At 39.8% G+C, this 24,376-nt stretch overlaps 1 protein-coding gene across 3 annotated transcripts; it reads left to right on the top strand.

Moving 5' to 3' along the window:
* The first annotated feature begins 812 nt into the window (after window positions 1-812).
* Window positions 813-24,056, top strand: CDKL3 (cyclin dependent kinase like 3). Of its 3 annotated transcripts, none has more exons than XM_083728494.1 (13): window positions 813-966; window positions 2,664-2,845; window positions 3,650-3,844; window positions 5,064-5,242; window positions 6,733-6,845; window positions 9,190-9,329; window positions 13,961-14,049; window positions 16,428-16,569; window positions 17,861-18,186; window positions 18,442-18,535; window positions 21,576-21,735; window positions 23,346-23,443; window positions 23,848-24,056. In XM_083728494.1, the coding sequence occupies exons 1-13, from the start codon at window positions 900-902 to the stop codon at window positions 23,884-23,886; spliced, it is 1,824 nt and encodes a 607-aa protein (XP_083584620.1). In that variant the 5' UTR covers window positions 813-899; the 3' UTR covers window positions 23,887-24,056. The 3 variants fall into 3 exon arrangements, with proteins under 3 accessions (XP_083584620.1, XP_083584622.1, XP_083584621.1); XM_083728496.1 differs by having other exon boundaries at window positions 838-966; window positions 2,673-2,845; XM_083728495.1 differs by having other exon boundaries at window positions 923-1,006.
* Window positions 24,057-24,376: the final 320 nt, after the last annotated feature.

The following is a 24,376-nucleotide window of genomic DNA, read 5'->3' as shown; positions in this document are numbered from 1 at the left end:
TTTCATCTAAAATTTAGAAAACTTCCCGGGGCAGGACCCCAGTATGGGCCCCCCCAATATTTTTTATAAGTCGGCGCCCCTGCTCCTGACAGATGGTTCCTAACTATCAGGCTTGGAGGAGGTGACACCCTCATCATTTGAAGTCAGGCTTGCTTGTGTGGTTGGCAGTTTGGAGGATAACAGCAGGCACCTGAGTTTGTACGTGAAACCTGGGGTACGGGGTGCTTTCTGTGGGATCTGCTCCCTTGCTGGCATACCTGTTTACCTGCATAAATAAAGTGAATTAGCAAATAGCACTTCTGAACCCTTCCATAATCGGAAACCAACACAGTGCAATCTTTTCCCATGCTGACTCTGAGAAAAAGGCCCACTACACTACATTCAGTGGTGCTTAGTCAGGCATCCCCAAGCTCGATGTTTTGGGATGTTTTGGGACTACAACTCCCGTCATCCCTACCTAACAGGACCAGTGGTCACGGATGATGGGAACTGTAGTCCCAAAACAACTGGAGGGCCGAGTTTGGGGATGCCTGCTCTAAGTAAACGCCATTCCGAATGGCAGCCTTTCGGATTGCGCTGCCCCGTCATCGGAACACGTTACAATCTTGGGCAGATGGATTTGGGGCAGTCGACATTTCATGGTGCTTGCAAGGAAAACCCTAACGGAGGCCCGGCAGCCTTGCGAAATGGTCGTTTTTCAGAAACCCCGTTAGGAAGAGGAGCGATTCCGGCCCCACCCGCAGGCATGTTGCGGGACAAGCTGACGTCACCCACCGGCCAGGGCTCAGCCCTCGCCCCACCTTTCGAACGCGTCGAACGCGATGAGGTCAGAGAGAAGCACCACCTCTCGCTCCCGGGTGACGTAGGCCGGCCGGCTGTTGATATTGCCGGCTGTTGCTATGGTAACAGGGCCGGTTTGCTTGGCTGGGCCTAGGAGGAGTCAACATGGGGAGCTCCCGAGAGCAGGTCAGAGGCAGGAGCGCCTTTAATAGGAACTCCTCCGTGGGTGGTGCACTGGCGCTTCCCGGAGCCAAGGTGGCCCCGGGAGAGGCCGGGACGCGGGAAAGAAGGGAAGCCGCAGGAGGGAGGGAACTGCGGAGCAGCAGAAAAGGCCGAGGGGCCGGTGGGGCGGAGGGAGGTAGCACCGCCAAACAAGGGGGGAAGATGAGCAAGCTTCAGGAAGCTGGGACTCCCCCCCCCCAATCCTGCAAGGACCGACGGAAGTAAAAAAAAAGAAGCAAAAACCAAAATGTTTTCTTTTTAAAACATCTGTTGTGTTTACTGCTCTTTGGCCAAGAAGCCTCCCGGGGCGTCTTACCTTAAAAGAAAAGAAAAGAATCGAACGGACTCCTCATCCTTGGAGGTTTTTTAGCAGAGGTTGGAAGGCCATCGGTCATGGATGCTTTAGCTTACATTCCTGCATTGTAGGGGGTCAGACTAGATGACCCTAGGGGGTCCCTTCCAACTCTTCAGTTCTATGATTCTAACAAATGCATACCAGCCAGTGACTCCAAAGCAAAGATTTAAACCCGAGAGAGCATCCAAACCCACCGAAGTGCTTGTGCGACCTGGCAGGGGTTGAACCCCGATGATTCTGCGCCAGTGCCCCAAATGTGGGTTGAGGTGTTTCTTGAGAGGCTGGTGAGGTTTCCTGTCAAACAAGGCAGGGTGATTTTCAAGGGCCGGATCTGTGTAGGGAGGGGTAGGAAAGAGAGGCAGCTGAACTGTCATTAGGCAGTGTGAGGGTGGAACATAGGTGGACTGGGATAAACCACAGACACAGAGGGTGCAGATGCCAACACCCAAGGTGGGGGTGGGAGAGGTGACATCATTCCTCACTTCCAGGCAGCTCTTTTCTGCAACTGCATTTCCCATGGACTTTGTGGTGAAGCTTTTTACAAATGAATTGTGGCAGCGGGGCTAGTGCGATGTCTCCAATCAATGAATGAAGAGTGATACTCCCCGCCCCCCCATATGAAAACAGGAACTGTTCCACATTGCCTCTTTAGTTATATTGTACTGCTGTGATCAAAACTGTTTACAAGGTGGGAACACCAGCAGTAGCTACAGTGGGAACACCAGCAGTAGCTACAGTGTAAGAAAAGTCTTGGGGATTGATTGATTTATTTAAGAGCATCCATGGCATGACATATTACAATTAACAGGTGGGGCAGGTCCCTAGCGCAATCTAAAAGAAACAGATGCATGAGTAGGTGGGGAAGAATGTATGATTATTTAAATTATACACACTTTGCCCGAGTTACAATAATCTGGAGATAATTCAAAGTGGGGTGTCAGATGTCCCTTGCACACTCAGGTACAGGCCACTCCTAGTTACCTAACTAGAGGTTTCAGTACACCAAGCCCCAAGTCATGTGCAAGCCCTGTTGAAGGAAAACAGATTTTGCCGCAGCAGTGGTAGATTGCACAAAAAGAAATAACAGCTGGTCTTGATACTTACAGCTCTTCCTTCTTTCAGTGGGGAGAAGCTCATGGTATTTTGTGTTACTGTCTTTAACAGCTACAGTGCTTGTTAGGTGTGAAAGTGGTTGAAAAAGTTTCTGTGTAGGAATAGCTCCTTTTAAATTTATTTGCGGAATTAATTTAAGAAGCAACAAATTTTTTTTAGTACTTCAAAATAACATTTCCCCCCTTCTTTGAAGAGATTTCAGACTTGAGTATGGAGATGTATGAGATCCTCGGAAAAGTGGGAGAGGGAAGTTATGGAACGGTAATGAAATGTAAACACAAGGAAACAGGACATATAGTTGCCATTAAGATATTTTATGAGAAGCCTGAAAAGTCCGTCAACAAAATTGCAATGAGAGAGATAAAGTTCCTGAAGGTTTGCTTCTTTTGTTGCCGTTTTGAAAATCAATGCCTTGATATCCTCAGAGATCAAATATGCATAATTGTTACGTATACCTTTTACATATCTTTCTGATATGTGCCTACTGAACACATATCAGAAAAAGGGAAGGGATAGTGTTTGTGTCAGATTTATTTTGTTGCTATGCTTTAAAATTAGAATCAGGATGTCAGTTGATTTCTGAGTACTGTACATAGATATGCTCCGGTGAATTCAGTGGTATTTTAGTGCTAAGTGTTACAATATGAGTTTCTTCCAAGATTTTCTTCACAACCATGAGGGCTGAAAACTTGCTTTTTCATAAGTGATAACAGATTTTCTGATATTCAGATTAGAAACCTTAGACGTAATGTTAATGTTGAAAATTTATAGAGCCTTGTGTAGGCAAACATTAGTGCTATTCCTTTTCTTATTGTTAATAGTAAGACACATTGTGAAATTATTTTGTGTTGCTACCAGTTAAAATAATTATGCGTCACATAAAGGAATAAAAACACAGTGGTAGAATGTTTAATAGACCTTAAATGAAGTAAACTATATGTTAATTATTCATAGAATTATTTTATAGCTATAGTGAAAGTTATTTTTCTTAATCTCTCCATAAATGATAAAACAAAGTTTATAAATACGTATTGTATTTTCTCAATACAAGTACTGGGAATCTGTTTGTTAAATCGCTTCAAATTGTGTAGGCTCAAATTAATTGCGAGAAAGTAGATGAATTGCAAAACTCTTACAAAGGGAAGAAGAACAGAAGTTTGTTTCCTCTTTTGTCAACAGCAATTTCGTCATGAAAATTTGGTCAATCTGATTGATGTCATTAAACAGAAAAAGAAAATCAACTTAGTCTTCGAATTTATTGACCATACAATTTTAGATGAGCTACAGCATTACTCTCATGGACTGGATAATAGAAGACTTAAAAGGTATCTCTACCAGATTCTTCGAGCAATTGACTATCTTCACAGCAACAATGTAAGTACCCTATAAAAGGGTAAGAAAAATCAAAGGTTGAAACAGAATAATCTCAGTCTGAATAATTTATCACATTTTTTATTGACAGAGGTTTATCTGCCTTTAATAATTTTAGGATATTAAGCTCAACAGATGCTGTTTTCCCTATTACAGAAGTTCAAGAAAAACTATACCTGTTATGTTTCTGTTAATCACCTGTTTAAAGTGCAGGAGAAAAAAATTCCTCTTATTTGCCTCATGTATTTGCCTCATGAATGTAAATGCCACATAATATGTTTTGTTTATGGACCAATCTGTTCATATTCTTCTTTCTGCCTTATTCCCATTATGCTCTATAATTTCAACATACTGTAGATACAATAGATATTTTGATCTATTGATATTCTTCATTACTGAGAATACATGGTGAAACGAGGCTTTTGTAAATACTATTGCAGTTGTGAAAATACAAAACTGTTGCACGGTTTTTAAAGAAGAAAGATCATTAAGGTATAGGAAGCTGCAAAATTAGAAATCAAACAATGTCCATACTTTGGCAACAGCTGTGGCAGTGATTTACAGCATGTGCTGTCGCAGGATAGCACACTTATGAGTTCTGTTAATTGCAGATGCCCTTATCCAACTGCATTGCAAGCTTCAGGAACTAACACTGCATCAGAAAAATCCTGTGATAATGGCATAGCACATACCCATCCGATAGAAGTGCTGGGTATAGTTCTATACTTTCCTTTTAAGTAGGCCCAGTTTAATTCAGTGGGACCCACTTCTGAGTATACATGTATAGGCTTGAGCTGTCAAAACAGTTTCATTTTTCTCACCAGTCTTTGGAATTATAGTTTTGTGAGGGAGGCAGGGATTTCTCATAGAGAATTCTCAGTACCCTCACCAAATGTCAGAGGAACATGAGATAAGCTTGATTTTAAATGTAGATATGACCATAGACTTTAGTTTTGTTCCAGACACACTTTTCCTCAAATCCAGATTTTTTTATAACACCAGAATAATTATTTTCTTACTATTCTCTGAGTTCCATTTCTTCTTATAGCTTTTCTCCATATCTCAATTTAATTGTTTGATGGGCAAAGCTTGCCTGTTTATTTCATAGCTTTGGGTAATCAATTAATTTTCCTCCTTAAAAATAAACTTTGTTCCTCAACTGATTCTTAAACTTTTTTTGTTCAACTGATTTTGTTCTTAAGCTTTATTCTTATTTTGCCAGGTCATTCATCGTGATATCAAACCTGAGAATATTTTAGTTTCACAGACTGGAATTACTAAACTTTGTGATTTTGGATTTGCTCGGACCTTAGCAGCCCCTGGTGACATTTATACTGATTATGTGGCCACACGGTGGTACAGAGCTCCAGAGTTGGTATTAAAAGATACTACATATGGGAAGTATGTATTTTTAAATTCCTGTTAATGAGCCTGCATTGGACAGCACTTTATCTTATATTTAGATATTCAAGAAGGTAACTGTTAAAGGATATTCACATGAAAGCACTGAAAAAACAAATTTATATAAAATTGGATGCTGTGGGGCATAGCAGAGGGACATGAGATGATGCTCTCACACACATTTAAACAGCAACTCCTCTTTTGATGAAGGGTGAGATTGATAAAATATCCAATCTTAATAATTCACATAACATTGTTCATAATCCTACGCAACTGTACATACAGCATTGGATTCAGTGACATGAAAAACATTTACCTTTAAATAAAATGTGTCTACTAGTGAAGGTTTCTGCTATTTGCTATATTTTGAAGTAGTTGTGTTACACTGGGATTGCACCCTAGTATTATTTTATGTTTACAAGTCTCATTGATTTCAGTGGAACATAGATGCACATAATAGGCATGATACAATTAGGCTAACAATTTCCCCAGTGCCAATTGCAGTGTCAGTCCCAGATTTTGGATGCCCTGAGTAGGTCTAACTCTTTAGCACTGTCATCACAGACCATTTATTTGTCCCCCAATAGCCAGTCTGTACCACTATCCAGAAGGAGAGGGCAGGCTGAATAGAGGCTGCTTCTCCTTCTCCTTCCTCTTGCCATTGCTATTAAGCCTGGAGAGGGTAGGTAGCTGTAGCAGAAAGGAGAATGAGAAGGAACAGAGTCAGGGGGCTCTGGGTGTCGGCAATATTCTACTGGTGAAACGCTCTGTCACAAGAGACTAGGGCCCTGCGGGACTTGACATCTTTCTGCAGGGCCTGCAAGACAGAGCTGTTCCACCAGGCCTTTGGCCAGGGCACAGCCTGACTCCCTCCTTTGGCAATCTTTGCGGAGCTCTGGCCCAATGGTTGCCATTGGTTTGATTTGAATTAATTTTATAATAAATGATTTTAGAATGTTGTGTTGTACTGTTGTACTGTTTTATTGTTGTTAGCCGCCCTGAGCCCGGCTTCGGCTGGGGAGGGCGGGATATAAATATTTTTTTTTTAAAAAAAATTATTATTTCTGTGGTGTAGGCAATGGCAGATGTCTTACAATATTACACCTTGACCAACTGTGAAAGTCCCCTGTGGTGGATAGGTAAATTGAGAGAAGTCTGGAAGAGATTCTGATTCCAGCCTTATATAAAATTTATCCCAAGTTCCATTGAAATCATTGTGATGCATGCCAACACAATGCATTTAGGGTTGGGGTGCTGCCAGGCTGCAGTCCTCAAAGCACTTACTGGAAGCCAGCAGACTTCCGTGGACAATAAAATTTGACTGTTATGCCCTTGGCTTTCGCTAATTGTCCATGTTTTTAGTTTCAGTTTTTGTACTCTTAGAAACGTTTCAATTTTTTCTTTAAATTTCTTATTTAAAAGATTTAGCTGACTTTATTATAGCTCCAGTCTCTGTATTGTTGAGCACTTTGTTCATTTCCTGATCTTAGACCTGTGGACATCTGGGCTTTAGGTTGTATGATCATCGAGATGGCCACTGGCAACCCCTATCTACCCAGCAGCTCTGACCTAGACCTACTTCATAAAATTGTGACCAAAGTAGGTAGGTACTGCTACAGATGATCTCTGCAGAAATCATTGTAGTAAAATGTTGTTCATTGCTACTCTAAGCTCAATAATTAGCCATTGTACATCTCTACACAAGGTTTAGGGATGCGGGTGGCGCTGTGGGTAAAACCTCAGTGCCCAGGACTTACCAATCGTATGGTCGGTGGTTCTAATCCCCGCGGCGGGGTGAGCTCCCGTCTTTCGGTCCCAGCTCCTGCCCACCTAGCAGTTCGAAAGCACCCCTAAGTGCAACTAGATAAATAGGTACCGTTTTATAGCGGGAAGGTAAACGGCGTTTCCGTGTGCTGCGCTGGTGCTGGCTCGCCAGAGCAGCTTCGTCACGCTGGCCATGTGACCCAGAAGTGTCTGCGGACAGTGCTGGCTCCCAGCCTCTTAAGTGAGATGAGCGCACAACCCCAGAGTCGGACACAACTGGCTCGTACGGGCAGGGGTACCTTTACCTTTACCTTTTACACAAGGTTTGGGCTTTAAATCACCATCTATTAATTAAGGGAAGTGGAGGAAATATATTATTCACCTAAAAAAGAAGAAATCATTTGCCACCAAAAGCTACAGACAGAATTCTAGAAGGAATCTGCTCAACAGAACCTTCTCTACAGTTCAGTAGTTCTGTCTGTGTTCTCCTTTGATGCAAAGAGCAGCTTTGGGTGAAGGAGGGAACTTTTGGATCAGGAAACTGGCGTATGAGAAAATGTTAACTTCCCTCTCACTCCCAGTGGTGTAGCAGTGATCCAGTTTGCCCCCCTCATCACCAGCCAAATTGCATTTACATTTAGAGAAAAGAAAATAGCTGAGGAGATCCAGGAGATTTACTGCAGTCTTTTCTAGTTTGTTCCTCCTGAGCAGCTGAGCAGATTACTCTTCCATTTCTCCATAAGTAGATTTACTTTACTTTACAAAATGTCTATACCTCCATGATCCAAGGATCACACGGTAGTTTAGAATATAACAACACAAAAATATATAACATAGTAAGAAACAAAAACAGTATCCCCACAGTTTTATTAAATTGGAACACTTAGACCATGCACTTTTAAACATGTTTGTCTGAATTACTTATTTCAGTGGATCTTACTTGTACGTTGCTTAGAGACCCATGCAGTTAAGTGCTACATACATTACGTCTTAAATAAATAATAATATAGTTTATATACTAGTGTTATGATTAGGTGTTGAGTTATAACATATCCTGAGTTCTCTAGTGGCAGTGTAGGTGGGATGGCCATGGATACGGGGTGGCTTTTAACATGCTGACCCCTTTCTATTGGAATCATTTCAAGGGAAATTATTATGTGAGGTTTAGGGGCTGGTGTAAAGTTATACTGTTGATGCAGGAGTCTCCATAGATCAGAGGTATACGATACATTATAAGTGTGGTCCTCCCTCCTGCTGCCTTGTCCTATACATGACTGCATGTTGCTCTGTATCTTGTTGCTCTGTATCTATGTTGCTCTGTATCTTGTGTTCCATTGATGGAGCAGAGCCCCTACTAAATCTTATACTCTTAGCTGGCATTACAGAAGTGTGCCCTTAGTATTCCAACTATTTTTTCCCTTTTGGAGCAAATATCTTGTTGATGTTTGGGAATTCAGAAGGATTGAAGTTTGTACATAGATTTGAGCTAATTCTGCTTTCCCCCATTGTAGTCTCCCTTGCTTTCCATATTCCATAAACGTTAAATAATTTGACAAGATTAGGTCTGCATGCATAGTTGCTAACCTATTCTGGGTTTGCAGGAACTGGTTGGAGTACAGTGGTACCTTGGGTTACAGGCGCTTCAGGTTACAGACTCTGCTAACCCAGAAATAGTACCTCAGGTTAAGAACTTTGCTTCAGGATAAGAACAGAAATCACGTGGCGGCAGCAGCAGGAGGCCCCATTAGCTAAAGTGGTACCTCAGGTTAAGAACAGTTTCAGGTTAAGAACAGACCTCTTAACCCGTGGTACACTGTATGTGCTTGCCTCACTTGAGCAAAGTGGAGGCACAAGAGGGCCGGGCTTTTCTATACAAGTGTTGTGTTGAATGAGTCTTAAGTACAATTACATTAAGATCTTCACCAATATTATTTTAGGTTACAATCCTATATACATTTACCTTGAAGCAACGCCCACTGAACTCTGTGGAGCTTACTTCTATGTAGGATTGCACTGTTAGCATAATTAAATGTGTGTAAACGTTTTGTCAATTTCAGTCATAAAAAGCATGCTCTGTTTTTCAAAGTGTCAGGAGTGCACATGAAATTAAATTGATTTTTGTCAACAAAACGTACCTTTTATCTGACACATTAATGCTTATTGGGTTTCTCTCTTTCTTTCAGGTAACTTGACACCTCACCTTCAGAATATTTTTATAAGGAGCCCAGTTTTTTCAGGGATGGTCCTTCCTGAAGTTCAGCACCCTAAAAGTGCGAGGAAAAAGTATCCCAAGCTCAGTGCACTGGTTGCAGATATGGTTCATGTATGTCAGAAGAGGTCTGAGTATCACGCTTACTGATGATCATTATTTGTAGCCTGGTATAGTTTGTGTTCTGTAATTGACATATCAGTGTTTCTGTTACTTTGTGCATTTAGGATTGACCTACAGACCTGTGGTATACCAACTCCCCACCCCCACCCCCCTGCTTTCTCACTGAGTCCCCCACTACAGATGATAAGTAGGCTATGTGGATTACTTGAAATCTCTGTCCAGACCTCATTAATTATCACTTTTATACATTTCAGAATCTATTGGTAGGATCATGAGGTTTCATTATTCTAATTTCTCTCCTGCTGCTGTTAAAGAAAAGTTTATCCTAAAAGCTTAAATGCCAGACGGTTAAGAAAGCCACACTTATTTACTGTATTTCACAGACAAAAATCTGTTTCATTTTAAACGATTGTTTTACCACACTGAACAACTATTTTGTGCCTTTGAGTTCATTTGGTATGGGCAATGTGTGTGATGCTCTGTTTTTTTGATGATTGAATCTACCATTCATTCTCTTATATTAGAAAATACTGTATTTTTCCGTGTATAAGACGCCCCCATATATAAGACGCCCCCTATTTTGGGGGACTCAAAATTAAGAAAGCACCCCTCAGCACTACCCATGTTTAAGACAAACCCCAATTTTAAACCTAATTTTTGGGTAAAAAAACCTAGTCTTATACACGGAAAAATACGGTAACTGGTGCGATTGTTTTTTTAAAAACACACACCTTCAAATCCATTTAAATTCTTTGGCAGAAGTTTAAGAGCAAAATTTTAAGGCAACTTTTGGATAAGGTCTTTATCAAAGAGAATGTTAAATTTTCTAAAGTATAAGCTGCTTTTCTTTATGACAACAACTAATTCCATGTTGCATGCTATTCTCTGGGTGTTATCCTAAATACATTATTTTCAAGTAGAATCTGTCCATTAGAATCTAAATTCAGGAAGAAAGAATCTTTATGAGAGTTTTTATGGTTGAAATAAGAGACCTAAGAACTTCATTCAGCAGTTTAATCCTCTGAAGGATTCTGTTGAATTTTAAATGGCTTATTACATGTATCCAATTGCTAATGTAGGCAACCCTACAATGGAATCAATTGGAGCTATGAGTATGCTTACAAATGTAAGTTCAGTAACAAAGGGCTTGTCCAACTTCTGTTAGTGGCATAATTTCTAGGCACAGCCTGTGATTTTTAGGCATGGGTATGAGCATGGTTCCCCACCACGACTACCACTGTCCCCAGGAAAACCCACTGTTTATTGCTGAATTGGAACAAACATCAGTCGGGTTGATACACAACAGTACTGCACTGCACTTGATGAGCCTTCTAAACCCCAGGGTTGTTTTGTCTGGTAGTGGCTATGAAACAACTGCCAAGGCCTCTGTGACTGGCCTGAAATGTGGCATCAGTTGTCTTATCCGAGCCTGGTCCTTGTCACTTGAAACATTGCTCAGAGCAATCACAGCACAACACTGGCTTTTGTTGCATGGTCACTGGGCCAAACAGTATCCTGGCCCCAAAATAGGGTTTGCAATGGCTCAGCTGTGGTAAATTGTACTGGAAGATCTAGTTGAAATTTTGAAGCGTACTATAATAGTCAAGCCCAATTCAATCAAAATGAGAACAACATCAGTGTAAATAAATCAGTCATCCTGTATTTTCTGGTGTCATCTTGAAAGATGTTCCATTAAGGTTCCTTGTAATATTTTAATTGCAAAATGCATTTTCCTATTCTTTTTCTCTGATGTGTTTCTGCAAACATGCTTCTAGGCAGTGTTTGTTTGTCAGATCTTAGCTTGAAGTCATTTTTTAATAGAGAATTATGTAAATGTTGAAGAAGGTGCCATTACAAATGTAACAAATCTTTCATGAGAACAGCAATGCCAGGCACGTTTGCAATGATGTGCATTGCACTGCTGTTATTCATACATGAACAAAAGTCTAAAGTATTCGATTCACAAACATAACAAGACATGCCATGATAAAGTGTCCTTACCAGCAGTAATTTCTTTAGCACTGATAGGATTGGTTTCTAGGAAATGAAGGCTCTTATTTATTCTGTGAAAGGTTAATGAAGTCAAGGTTCTGTAAGTCACAGAATGATAGTATTCATGAACCAATAATGGCACTGGCCAAACATGGAGATGCTATGACATCTTCAGTTTGTTTGTTACACAGTTCTGTTGCATATTAAACAATGCTGGCGATACAAGCAAAGTATTTTGTGCAAAGAAAGCGATAGCTATGTTGTTCATTGGATGCCTTTGTATTAAACTTACAAAAGTATTGGACTGAGTCCATTAAGTTATATTTCTGCTCAAAAGCGCAATAAAGATTAAGGAATAAAACTTTGATTTACCATAACATCATCCCAAAACAGCTACTCCTGCCTGAACAGTGTGCTATGTGGGCCAGTTATATAATGTTAGGCAACATTTGCTCCTTGATAAATATGGAGCAGCTGGCTGATGGGCAGCATTGCTCCAGAAAAATAGGTTTGCATGCTCCTCACTTCTTTGAGGAATCAGAAATTCCAAGGACAGTTTAATTTTCTTAGGAAGAGAGCCCTGGAAACTTACACTGTCCTTATGATAGCTGTTGTATTTACAAAGGTGCAAGCTGAGCACGTGGAAGAGGTATGTCACTCTCAATGATAGGCAGGAAGCCTGGTGTTCTTGCCTGACATCCCCAAAACAACATCAGGCAAACTTGCTGTCTCCCAGGCTGCTTCCTTCCAGTCCATCTAACTACAGAGGGCTCATCCTTTCCCCCCAACTCAAAACTGCAGATCCCTTTCCCGCCAGGCTACCCCCTGTTGAGCAGTGACCATAGACCCCCTTCCTTGCAGGTAAATTGTCCACCGGGAGAGGGAACCCTCCTAATCATGACTTTTCATTGGGGATCTGTCCTCACCACTTGCAAGCAAACAACTTAAGAATAAATATCCAGCAGGTATAAATATGAATTAGCTGCTCCGTGAGCTGCATACTTTTAGATATTCATTCATTCATTCAGAGCAACACCTTTGTGAACAGAGAGCTGGCACATTTTTTTGTTTTAATTTCCAGGGTCCTGGCAACCAGATTGATTTTCCATTTTCCATTAATTGTATTAATTCTCCTTTTAAAAAGCTCAAAGTAGCTTTTGTGTGCACAAAGAATTTTTCTGTCATGGAAGAAGATGAGAAGCTTCTACTAGATTTTTTTTTTTAAGCATGAGTCTTATTCAGTTCAAAGCATACCACTATTTCATTTTAATCTTGGTGGTACAGTTTTGCCTGTACAAAGGCAATGGCATGATAGCCACTCCCATCCATCTGACAGTGCTGGGTGATGTCAGGTGTACAGTGACTCATATACAGTAGAAGACTCAAGGAAAAGAGGGAGAAGCCTTAAGAAGACTCTTCACACTTTTTCTTGAGTTAGAGCCAAATTACATATTATGACAAATAAATCACTAGGAAAGTTTGTCAGGTTTGGTTTTTTTAAATGGTGTTGGGGATTTTTTCATTGGGACCTCAGCACGTGAGGATGGGAGATTTAATCCTTCCATCACTAGCTATGATAGTGATAAAAATTAATTGCTCCATACAGCTATTAGTCCTGAAAAAGCTCTAATTGGCACCGATGGGAGCTCCCGCTCCCCTGCACAATAGCACTGTGAGGGGGACGTTTTGGTAGCTCACCTTTCATACGTATGGATGCCATAGCATGATTTATCATAAAATAAATCACACAAAAAATTTATACGCAAAAATAGCACTCAAAATCCCAGTGAAAGTACTATTGCATTTTTCTAGAAAGAACAATGTGTGCATTGGGTCCAAAAGAAGTGTCTCCCTTCTGTATGTTCTGCGATCCTGATGAAATCTTCCTGCATTGCATCAACTATTAATTTGATTAAAGGCCAACATGCTTATTTTGATGCAGTAGTCATAACTACTTCTTTGGCCTTTTGTTTTAACTTTCATGTAAGCTGCATTCTTTACATGGTTATTATTCTGTTATATTGCTTGAACAGGCACTATCCAATAAATGCTCACAGCCCTTCCAAATAAAGTTCTGACAGCATTCCAAAACTCAATGGTTCTGCTAGCTGGGGGAAGCATTGTGTTTTTCCAAAAATAACATATTGTGTTGGGAAAATTCAAGTTATGTTTCCTGTAGGCAGAATGGCTGGATCCCATGTAATACAGTAAATGATCAGCAGCTATATAGTTCTTTTGCTATAAAAGGGGTCTGGGTACCTGAAGTACCACATTATTGGAAGAGGGGAGATTTCAAAGATCAGAAAAAAGATATTTATCTTTTTATTTTAAGTACCATGAAACAAAATTTCTCAACTGGAATTTCAGCTCAATTTTCACAGTAATCAAGAGAAATTTATTTGTTACAGTAATAAAATGGCAAAATGACTGCATGTAGAAAATATGCTAATATTCTTTAAAATTGTTAAATAACAATATCAATATGCTTTCATTTTTTGTTTATTTCACTTATTAATAAATAATAAATGTTATATAATACTCATTTTATTATACACATTTCCCCCCTGGATAATATTATATAAGCTTTTAGAAATGCTGCCTTCTAAAATAATTGTTCCATTATTTTTTAGGCTTGCTTACAAATGGATCCTGCAGATAGGATATCATCTGCTGATTTGTTACAGCATGACTATTTTACCAGAGATGGGTTTGTTGAAAAGTAAGTGACATGACCTCAGGCTTTGGGTTTTTCTATGGGAGCCTTTCAAGATGATTGACATTTTTCATGACAAATACATGCTAATAATTTGTTAGGAGTGAGGGAGGAATCAAAACATCTCCACCTATAGTAATGCTTCTGTTGGTGAGATATTGCATATTCCCTATGCTCAAATACTTAATTTTTGGGAAACCTGATTTTCTTACTAGGTTTGAAATGCAAAATACTGCCGTTTCAAATGTAACTACTGTGTGATTGTAACTGTTCAAATGTCTCAACACCACGTTGGCCAGTGCTTGAGATGTGACTGGTGGCTCCTGCATTAACCAGGAAGAATTGTGAATACAGTGGTACCTCGTGTTACATACCGTTCCCCTTACGAATGCTGCGGGTTACGCACTCCGCTAACCCGGAAGTAGATGCCCCTTGTTGCAACCTTTGCCCCGGGATGTGAGTGGAAGTCGTGCTCCAGTGGTGCAGCAGCAGCAGGAAGTGCCATTAGAGAAAGCACACCTCATGTTACAAGCGGTTTCCTGTTATTAATGGACCTCTGGAACGGATTAAGTACGTAACACGAGGTACCACTATATACATTAAAAAGCTCTTAACAACACTGTGACAATGTTCAGGAGTGCAAGTGATTTTGCAAAACATAGGAGCCAATCTGATCCGATCTTCTAGGAGCCAGCTTGGAAGGAAGATGAGATTGATGTGTGAACTCACCATCAAGTAGAGGTCTTGCTCTAGTCTGTGTAAATTGAATTTAAGTTTCTGAAAATTAACTACTGCTACAAAAAAAGCCCCCACTATGTACTGCAGCTGTGTCTCTGAATGATCAAAGTTCATTAGAATCTCCATCATTAAAAGATAAATGGTCACGAGTGGGGTAGTGTAAATCACCTTTTGAGAAGGGCAACAGGATGCACAGATTTACTGTCACCCACTGCAACAAGTGGCTGACACTTTAAAGACTCACATGGTCAGAATCTATTCAGAGGTAGGGATGTTGTGCAGAACACACACATCCTAAGTGCTTGTATATTCTTGGCTCCAGGTGGCAATTTGTGGTGTTTTTTTATGGGGGGGGGGGAGAGCCAGAAGGACAATCCATGTGTAGAAAGCTGTTTCCAATTCGTACATCCGACTCATGGATTTGGACCTTAAGGTTGCAATTCTAAGGACATGTAGTTTGAAATAAATTCCATTCATATCAATAGGACTTTAGTACATGTATTTTTAGATCATTCTGTGTTGTGATTTTCAGCTAAATGGACAATCAGTCACTATGATACTGTTTTTCTTGACTTAATCGTCTTGTCAAGCATTAGGCAAAAAAGAACAAATTTGTTGCAAATCTTTCTAGGCATTTGTTCTGTTTTCTCAAACCTCAAAGGGGCTTTGTTAAAGTTCCATGTCAAGAAAGAATGCTTGATCTTTAGAATACAATAAATAGACCGGTGCATAATTTATGAAGGCTGAAATAGAACTTGAAAGTTGGAATATGGTTTGCAATGAGAAATAAACATTTGACATGGAACACAATGCACTTATAAGCAAGTGGTCTTTAAAGTATTTGCCTTTAGGGCCACAACTAAGATGTAGAACAGATGTGTTGTGGTTGGCATGTTTTCTAGTTCTGCTAAATATATTCCAGAAGGGCAGTTGTGTTAATCCGTTGCAGCAAAAACAACGGAGTCTTGTGGGACCCTAAAGGCTAGCAAATGTATTACAAACCGGCATAAGCTTTTGTGGACCATAGTGAGCATGGTTGGCATTCTGCGTAGGATAAACAGGTTGGTGTCTTTGAAAGATAGTAAATAGGCAAACTAGATAACTAAAATGGCAATAGAGAAAAGCCAGTAGAGGGATATTTCAGACCCAGGCCATTCTGTGATGGTTCTTGAGGTAGCCATCATTGAACAAAGAAACTTCAAAGGAAGAGTGCAACATGAAACGGTTGAATCATGATACGTCAAGCAATTCAGTGGTATCAGTTGTGGATTGAATCAGCATAAAGGATTTTCATCATATGTGTTAATTGGCCTCCCAATGCCTGGATGCCTGTGTTAGGAACTACCGGTACTTTTTGTGAATGACCACTCATAATATAATTTACCCATAATCTGTACTTTTAAGTATTTCATTTCCTTCTCACCTGTTTACACTCCCATCCCATTTGAATCAGACATATTACCTGCTACCTGGGATACAACTTCAGGTACCTGGTGAAGTATATAGCCCAAAAAACCTTATGCCATAATAAATGTGTTGTTGTGAAGATGCCATAAGACTGTTCTTGCTACAGGAGACTAGCATGGCTACTCCTCTAGAATTTGTTTGTATATGCTTGTTGATGTAAATGCACTTTCCATTATCAGATTCTTACCAGAATTGAAATCCAAATTACTACAAGAAGCAAAGTTGAATTTTCTTTCAAAATTCAGAGACAATAATAAAGAGATGGATGAAAAAAGAACAGTTCACATTAACGTGTCTCAGAGTGGCCCAGTTATTGTGAAAGTAAGAATGATTACTTTTTTTAGAATGTTATTATTTTTCATGTAGCAAAAACTATAGGCTAGCAATATGCCACCCCACACTGAGTAGTTAGGAGAGCTGCCATAGATACCTACAGGTATACAATTATTATTCCCCATTAATTACTTGCTTATCATTTTGTACATATATTAGGTTCCCAGATCCCACTAGTGTAAACAGAATAAATTAGTGTAAACAGAATAAACCTGCCTAATGTACACAGGTTGCAGAATTTGATTTGACTTGAGCATTTTAGCTTACTCTGGGAATTCAGTCATATTATTAAATGAAAGGTCAATGTGATACTTTTTCATCAGAGCTTATTCACAACAGTTTCAGCCCATGCCAGTTGCATTGCAGAGGTGGACTTTGAGCTTCTCAAAGTGGTGCCCTGTGCAATACCAACATTTGGCACCCTCATCCCTTCTGTTATTCATTATTTTTATGGTGTCCCTTGCAACACCCTCTCAGCTCAGCACCCAGTGTGGGAGAACTGGTCACACTCCCCTGAATCTGCCTCTGTTGCATTGTTTGTCAGCCACACCTGACTTTTATCAGAGCTGCCATAGGCTGAATGAGTTATATGTTGGTCATGTGATTGTTGCCTTCACGATTGAGATGTTTTGAATTAAGATAGTTGGTGTCCCAAAGAAGGAAAAAAGGAAGACATAAGTCTTGTTATAGTAACAAAGTCTGAGAAGCACTTATTGGTCCGTTTTATAATATTTGTATTTTCAGGGCTATGAACAGTGAGAGAAATTAAGGAATGGTTTGCAATTTTAAGTAGGCCACAGAATTAATGACTGTTCTATTATGTTGAAACTGTGGAGAATGGAGAAAATTCCACAATAGTGCAGAATTACTTTTAATACTAATAAGCAAATTCAATATCATTTTTAGATTGTGTTCTAGTATTTCATAAACATTTTACTGTTGGCTCACTCAGGATTTTTCTCTGTGTCCATGATCCACATGTCACTTCCAGGATTTGACCCAGAAAGTGCAACTGTTGTTCACTTTTGATTGCCTGACCATTTGCCTACAAAGCTATTAATCCATAGTTGGTGGATTGGGGAATTATGTAGGGATTATACATCTTTGCCTGTTGAATGTATCAAAGAAGAAATTCAAAGTGATTCATACTCTGAAATGAATTGGACACTACTGTTTTTCTTTCAACTCCATGGAGCTCAACTCCCAACTTTTTCTATAGGATCAGAATGTAGGTTAATAGAAGGAATTGCTTAATATTTGTGTGTATTACCTGTTCTAGGAAATTGAAAAGGACAAAAAACCAAAGGAGATGAAGGTCAAAGGGATCAAAATGAAAGGGGTGAAATCTGAAATCTCAGAGCTGAAAAGGAATGAACAAGAAGACGCAGTTTCACAGTGGGCTGCTCTGTCTCAGAATGCTCTAAACCTTCCTCATGAAAACAAACTGACAGGCAATGATGGCACTGGTCTGGCAGCCGGCACTGACGCTGGTGGGACAAAGGAGGATTCTCCACAGACACCCACTATGACAATGCCACGCATCAACCCAAACTGCGGAAATCTTACTGCAAATTTCAATTCACACTTCCTGTGCCCTAATTCAAGGTATGTAATGCAAAAGTGAATGCAGGTGGGAAATTGGAATGCTTGGGAAAGATGAATTTTTGCTCAAAGTTTTAAAAAGAAACAGTTTAACGGCTGAATTTAGATAAGCTATGTGTGATTTATCGAGGAGCTATCCCTGCCACGGCGAATGGGGTGGGTGGGGAGATATTAAATATGGAAATATTTAAAAATCTAATGACATGAGTTCTTAGTTGACAATGAATTTGTTACTTCATTTATCTGCTTGTTTATCAGATTACCTGAAAAAGCAAAGAAAAGACGAAGTCCTTGGCCACAAGTGTCACAAATAGGTCCAAATAACCGTCAAGAAGAAGGGACTATATCTCAAGTAAGTGTGCAGTTTTAAAGATCAATTTGGTTCATCTGGTTATGTCTTTGAAGTATATTTTTAAGCCAATGGTTGCAATTCAGAGAATGATTGACATGCCTAAGGGCCAAATTTGATGCAAAAACAGCAGGCTCTTTCTTTAAACCCACTTGAGCCTGCCAGGTTGTATATAAAGCAGGGAGTGTTACTTTTTTTAAAAAAATCATATTTTATTAGATTTTACAAAAGTTAACAACCAATAAAAAACCAACTAAAATCACAAAAACAACAAAAAACACAAAATACACACAGAAAAACAGAAAAACACAAAAAACAAAATTTAGCATAAAAAATACTCTCTTTCAAATTAATACCCTTCCAAATCTTATTTTCCTTACTTCCACCCGCCTTCCTTTCTTGTATTCCACTTTATAAATTAATTCAGCAAAATCATTTAATATTCAAATTCATCCTTTGTCCTTCCCTTTATACTCTTACTTATCTTAATCACCAGAACCCCTTCATTTCATTTACAATGCCCTTAGCATTCATAAATTTTACAATATTTTTGTAGGTAAACTTTAAACTTCTTCCAGTCCTCTTCCACCTGTTCTTCTCCTTGATCTCGGATTCTGCCGGTCATTTCTGCCAGTTCCATATAGTCTATTACTTGCATCTGCCATTCTTCCAAGGTGGGTAGGTCTTGTGTCTTCCAGTGCTTTGCGATGAGTATTCTTGCTGCTGCTGTGGCATACATAAAAAAGGTTCTATCCTTCTTTGGCACCAATTGACCGACCATGCCCAGGAGAAAGGCCTCTGGTTTCTTTAGAAAAGTATACTTAAATACTTTTTTCAGTTCATTATAGATCATTTTTTATCAGCAAGGGTTCAGACATAGAATTGCTAAACAGTGCCCCTACATTAACACTTACCTCTCTGAAGTCCCTACCTACAGTACATGCTTTTCTACTTAGCCCAGCTTTGCTGTAAGAAATGAGCTTCCGTTTCACCCATGGGCCCCTTTTGCACTCAGCCTTCCACCTCTGCACACTTGCTGGTATTACTAGAAAAGCATTGAGCACTTGTTGAAAAAAAATAGCAACAACTAAAGCACTATATGTGCAGGCTGACATTCATACCTTCCTAGCTTCTGGACCACAGCTGTTAAGCCCTCCCCCCAAGAGCCATGGATAGGTTTTCCCTTTGTTGGCGCTTACACCCAGGGAAAAGTGAAGGAAGAAGGAAGCTTTAGGCTGAGGACGTGGGTGGTGCTGTGGGTTAAACCACAGAGCCTAGGACTTGCCGATCAGAAGGTCGGCGGTTCGAATCCCCACGACGGGGTGAGCTCCCATTGCTCAGTCCCTGCTTCTGCCCACCTAGCAGTTCGAAAGCACGTCAAAGTGCAAGTGGATAAATAGGTACCACTCCAGCGGGAAGGTAAACAGCATTTCCATGTGCTGCTCTGGTTCGCCAGAAGTGACTTAGTCATGCTGATCACATGACCCGGAAGCTGTACGCCAGCTCCCTCAGCCAATAAAACGAGATGAGCACCGCAACCCCAGAGTCAGACACGACTGGACCTAATGGTCAGGGGTCCCTTTACCTTTATGCAAGTAGCAAGATGTTCTGTGAAGGCTGGCTGAATTTTGACCAAAGATCACCCTCAGGGCAAAATATCTCTTTGTCCAGTTAAAACAACTCACATATTTTGGAACCTTCTTCTAAGCACTAGCTTTGCACAACTGTTCCTTCACTCTCCTTTTGTTCTGCTTTTTTTAGTGCTGCTTTTCTCCTCTGCTTTTGCTGTATTATTATTTTATTTATATGGCTACTTACCCCTGAAGGTCTCAAGGTGACTTACATAGCAAAAAATACGGCTTAAAAAACATACAACGCTAATAGTGTTCACGCTAAACATCTCCTACTCCACAAGTTCACATCTCCCATCATAAATTTCTCACAAGTGATCACTGTAAAACAGAAAGCAATGAAAAACCATCTATTAAGGAAGCAGAAGACAAATATCAACATTGAAACGCTTGAGTGTACAAAAAAGTCTTAACCTGGCACTGAAAATGTGTTAGACCTCCCTGTAGAAAAGGTGTTTTCTCATGTAACCCTTAGAAGGAATACTTAGAGGAGGATCTCCAAGGACAGCCTGAGACTCCATGCAGATTTAAAAAGAAAAAGGCACTCTATAATGTAATCTGGTCCTGGGCTGTAGAAAGCTTTACAGGCTAAAATGAGCACTTTGAATTGGGCCTGTAAAGCAACCTGGAAGTCAGTGCAGACTGACAAGCATGAGTATTATATACTTGAACCTCCCGGTCCCAATTGTAAGTCTGGCCACTGAATTCTACATCAGTTGAAATTTCCAAATTCTCAAAGGCAGATGTCAGCTCCTGATCACAAGCAGCTATGGCACTAATTGGGCAGGGAGCAAAAAGATGCTCAGCTCCTAGTACATTACAGCATCAGTCAGTAAGCTGGCTTGCAAGTGTGCACAAGGATGAGGCTAGTGACTACAGTCACTGAACTGCCTGTTTGCAAGTTGCAATGGATGCTGGAGGGCTGGGGCATGCAAGGCATTAGCCCCAGAGATCTCTGCTGGACTTCATGGGCCATAGCAAATGTCCCAGTATTCTGGGTACTGGGTCTGTTGTATAATGTATAATGTTCACAGGGTAGTGTGGAATACAGTCCAGATATCTCTACTACTGTTGTTCAAGGGAGTCTTCAGCAGATAAGAGAGCTGTCATGCTTCCCTGGTAGATGTTGTAAACCGAACAGGTGATTTAACTGTCCATGGAAATAAACAAATATGTTTGTTGCTGGATACTGCCAGCTACTAAGGAAAAAGACCTGTTGATGCAATTTCTAATAGTTCTTCTAGCCCATAATAGTGATTTATTCCTGCCTGGTGATATAAGCGTCCTCGAAAGAGAGACTTTAAAGATTATTAGTACTTTGTGTCAAGGTCAGAATTAACTACATAAAGGCATAGATAAATTGAAACTGTAGCACAGATGTTATCTTGGATACATACTGATTCCATTTTTAGAACCAAATAGAGAAGGTCTCTCTGTATGAAAGAGCTGCTCAGATTGATCAAATGGTCACAATAAACAGAAAGAAACGCAATATTTCAAGATGTGAGAAGAAGGACATTCACTTCCCAGAGCTAACCACGGGGCAACAGAAAGAACTGAAAGGAATGGAAAGTATGCTTGCTATCTTCTATAGATTTTTTTCAGATAAATTGTAAGGCTCATATGAGTTAAACTGAAATGAAACTTAAATATCTATATATAAGATTTGTGGAACGTGCTGCAAAATCGTGCAGTTTTATTTAAGGCTTTCTTTTGATGAGTCAGATTCCTTCCTTTTCAAATCAAAAGCTGCATGCAAATAGAACTAAAAACAGAAATCAGCTCAGGGCTGGAATGTATGTAAATGCTGATTTTATTTATTTATTGGTATTAGAAAGGGCAATGAATTAAAACATCCCCTTCCCAGTACTGCTGCTTCATAAAAAGAGACCCTTACTTGGAGCTGCTTTTAAGTAAATATTTCAAAAGTTGAAAAATACTGTCATGGATCTTCTGTATAGATTTTCTTTGAATAACAGAACCCCTACTCCACATATCGCAAACTGCTTTTGAATACATCACACACAAAACTTCAAAATTTTGCCATGTAGCTTGAGGTGAGATGGGGAATGACTTCCATTTCATAAAACTAAGGCTAAGGTTTCCTTGGGCCCACAGAACTAATTTCAGAGTTCCTTGAATTATGGCTGCTGTATTATGGTTCTGTATTTGAAGTGATGAAAAAGGTTGAGTGGTGGTGGCAAGTGTGCAGTTGAAGTGGTGGGTGGGCATAGCTGAATCTGGCCTCCAAGAATTGTGCTTGCAGCTGCAGAAATTTATAAAAATGAAGCAAAAGGAACCTCTTCCCAACACTACTTGTTAAACTGAAGGGTGGGTACTCCATTGCCCCACAAACTTACCAGGTGTCACCATTAAGAGGTTTTTTGTTTTTTAAAAAATGTGGAACCCAGAGAAAGGCTGGGAAAATGAAGTTGATGGTATGCATGACCGCAGCCGGTTCAGCATATTACTGATTATTATTATTATTATTATTATTTATTATACCCGGCCTTTTCCCACTGTTTGGGACTCAAAACATACAATCACAACAAAAACAGCACAGCACAGCAGCACCCCCCTCATTAAAAGCAATCAGTTCCCCAAAGCCTGTTGGAACAAGAAGGTCTTCACCTGCTAGGAGAAGGACAAGGAGGGATACCCGTTTAACGTCTCTAGGGAGGGAGTTCTAGAGTCTGGGAGCATCATGAGTGCCTGCCTGCCTGCCACTGTGAATCTGTGTTTTTGTAAAAAGCCGGGGTCTGATGCCTGTCTCTGGTGGTCATTTGTGGGGTTTGTGGACTACAGGGCCCCAGAGGGTGTCCCAAAGTCAAGAACTAAAAGCACCACTGAATGAATGATCAGTGGCAGGGGGATTAGTGCTCAAATATTTTCCTATTACCCCATGTTCAGCAGAAAAATGCCCCCTTCAGTTGGTTTTTCCCATGTGGGAAGTCACAGAATTGTGTTCACAAGAATCTGAATTTAAAAAATGAAAGCTGCCATGCTTCCATGATATAATAAGCTCTAAAGCCAAAAATAACTAGTTACCTTTCATTTAAAAAAAAAATCAATTAAATCATGGGTTTTTTTTTGTTTCCTTAGCTATTGGATTGTACATTTTTGATAATTCAAACTAGAAAAGTATCCAAATCTAGAAATAATTAGGTATTTGTTTGTAAAAGTTAAACAGGTAAGAGTGCTGAAGAGGGAGTCAAAGAAATCTGAAGTATCTAAAATACCATCTTTACTAAATGTGGATCAGAATCGTGAAAAACTTGAGGTAAATTCAAATTTCTTAGCCTACATAAAAACATGGATTCTGTAATTGAACAGTGAGTTAAGTGCGCCTATGCCAGTTTAAAATAATGGAATTAAAGATATGCTCTGTTGAACTGTAGTAAAAGAGTTTGTCAATATTTGGATAAGGTACAAATATTCTTGGACTTAGCTAAAATATATAATTACTGAGTTGTTGAAAATCAGAGAATACATGTAATATTTGCATCCTTTTGTCAGTCATTTACAAGTAAATATAATGCATAATTGCATTCAATGCGAACATTTCCTAGACATCTGCTAAAATGCTGCAGAACTCTTTTAGAAATATTGATTGTATGTTTAAAAATGCTTTGCTTTTTTATTTGGAGGGAGATAACTAACCTTATTTTTTAATTTAATATTTAGAACACAGGAAATGCAGGAAATACACCAAATGAAAACTAGCCAAGTTTGCCCGTGAAACAGCATGCATCTTGGGAAGATGTACAATCAATGGGAAGATGTACTGAGGGAGTAAAACACTTGCTTTTCAAAAAAACTTTTCATTAAAAAAGTTTCATGAATAACTCTGCATACCATGTGTAGATCCTCTAATAAAGTATTTTGAAATGTGATGGTCACAAAAACATTCATTTTTACAATATACTGTATAGTATTTTAAGGCCGGGGGGTCACCAGTATGGTGCCTATAGATACAATGGGACCTTTGAGGTCTTCCGCTGGTGCCCATGAGGCCTCTGCCCCTTGGTCATGAGACAATTGGGGTGGTTACCAGTACGTTTCCGAGCACAATTCAAAGTGTTGGTGCTGACCTTTAAAGCCCTAAACGGCCTCGGTCCAGTATACCTGAAGGAGCGTCTCCACCCCCATCATTCTGCCCGGACGCTGAGGTCCAGCGCCGAGGGCCTTCTGGTGGTTCCCTCATTGCGAGAAG

The sequence above is a fragment of the Podarcis gaigeae genome, assembly GCF_964106915.1.
Source record: "Podarcis gaigeae genome assembly, chromosome: 2".
Taxonomy (NCBI): domain Eukaryota; kingdom Metazoa; phylum Chordata; class Lepidosauria; order Squamata; family Lacertidae; genus Podarcis; species Podarcis gaigeae.
Note: the sequence above shows the minus strand (reverse complement) of the source record. Positions and strands in the feature narration are given on the sequence as shown.

Coding starts and splice junctions, on each gene's coding strand:
- CDKL3 (XM_083728494.1), top strand. CDS start 900: ATGGTAACAGGGCCGGTTTGCTTGGCTGGGCCTAGGAGGAGTCAACAT. Junction 3,845..5,063: donor ACTATCTTCACAGCAACAAT/GTAAGTACCCTA, acceptor TTATTTTGCCAG/GTCATTCATCGTGATATCAA. Junction 6,846..9,189: donor TAAAATTGTGACCAAAGTAG/GTAGGTACTGCT, acceptor TCTTTCTTTCAG/GTAACTTGACACCTCACCTT.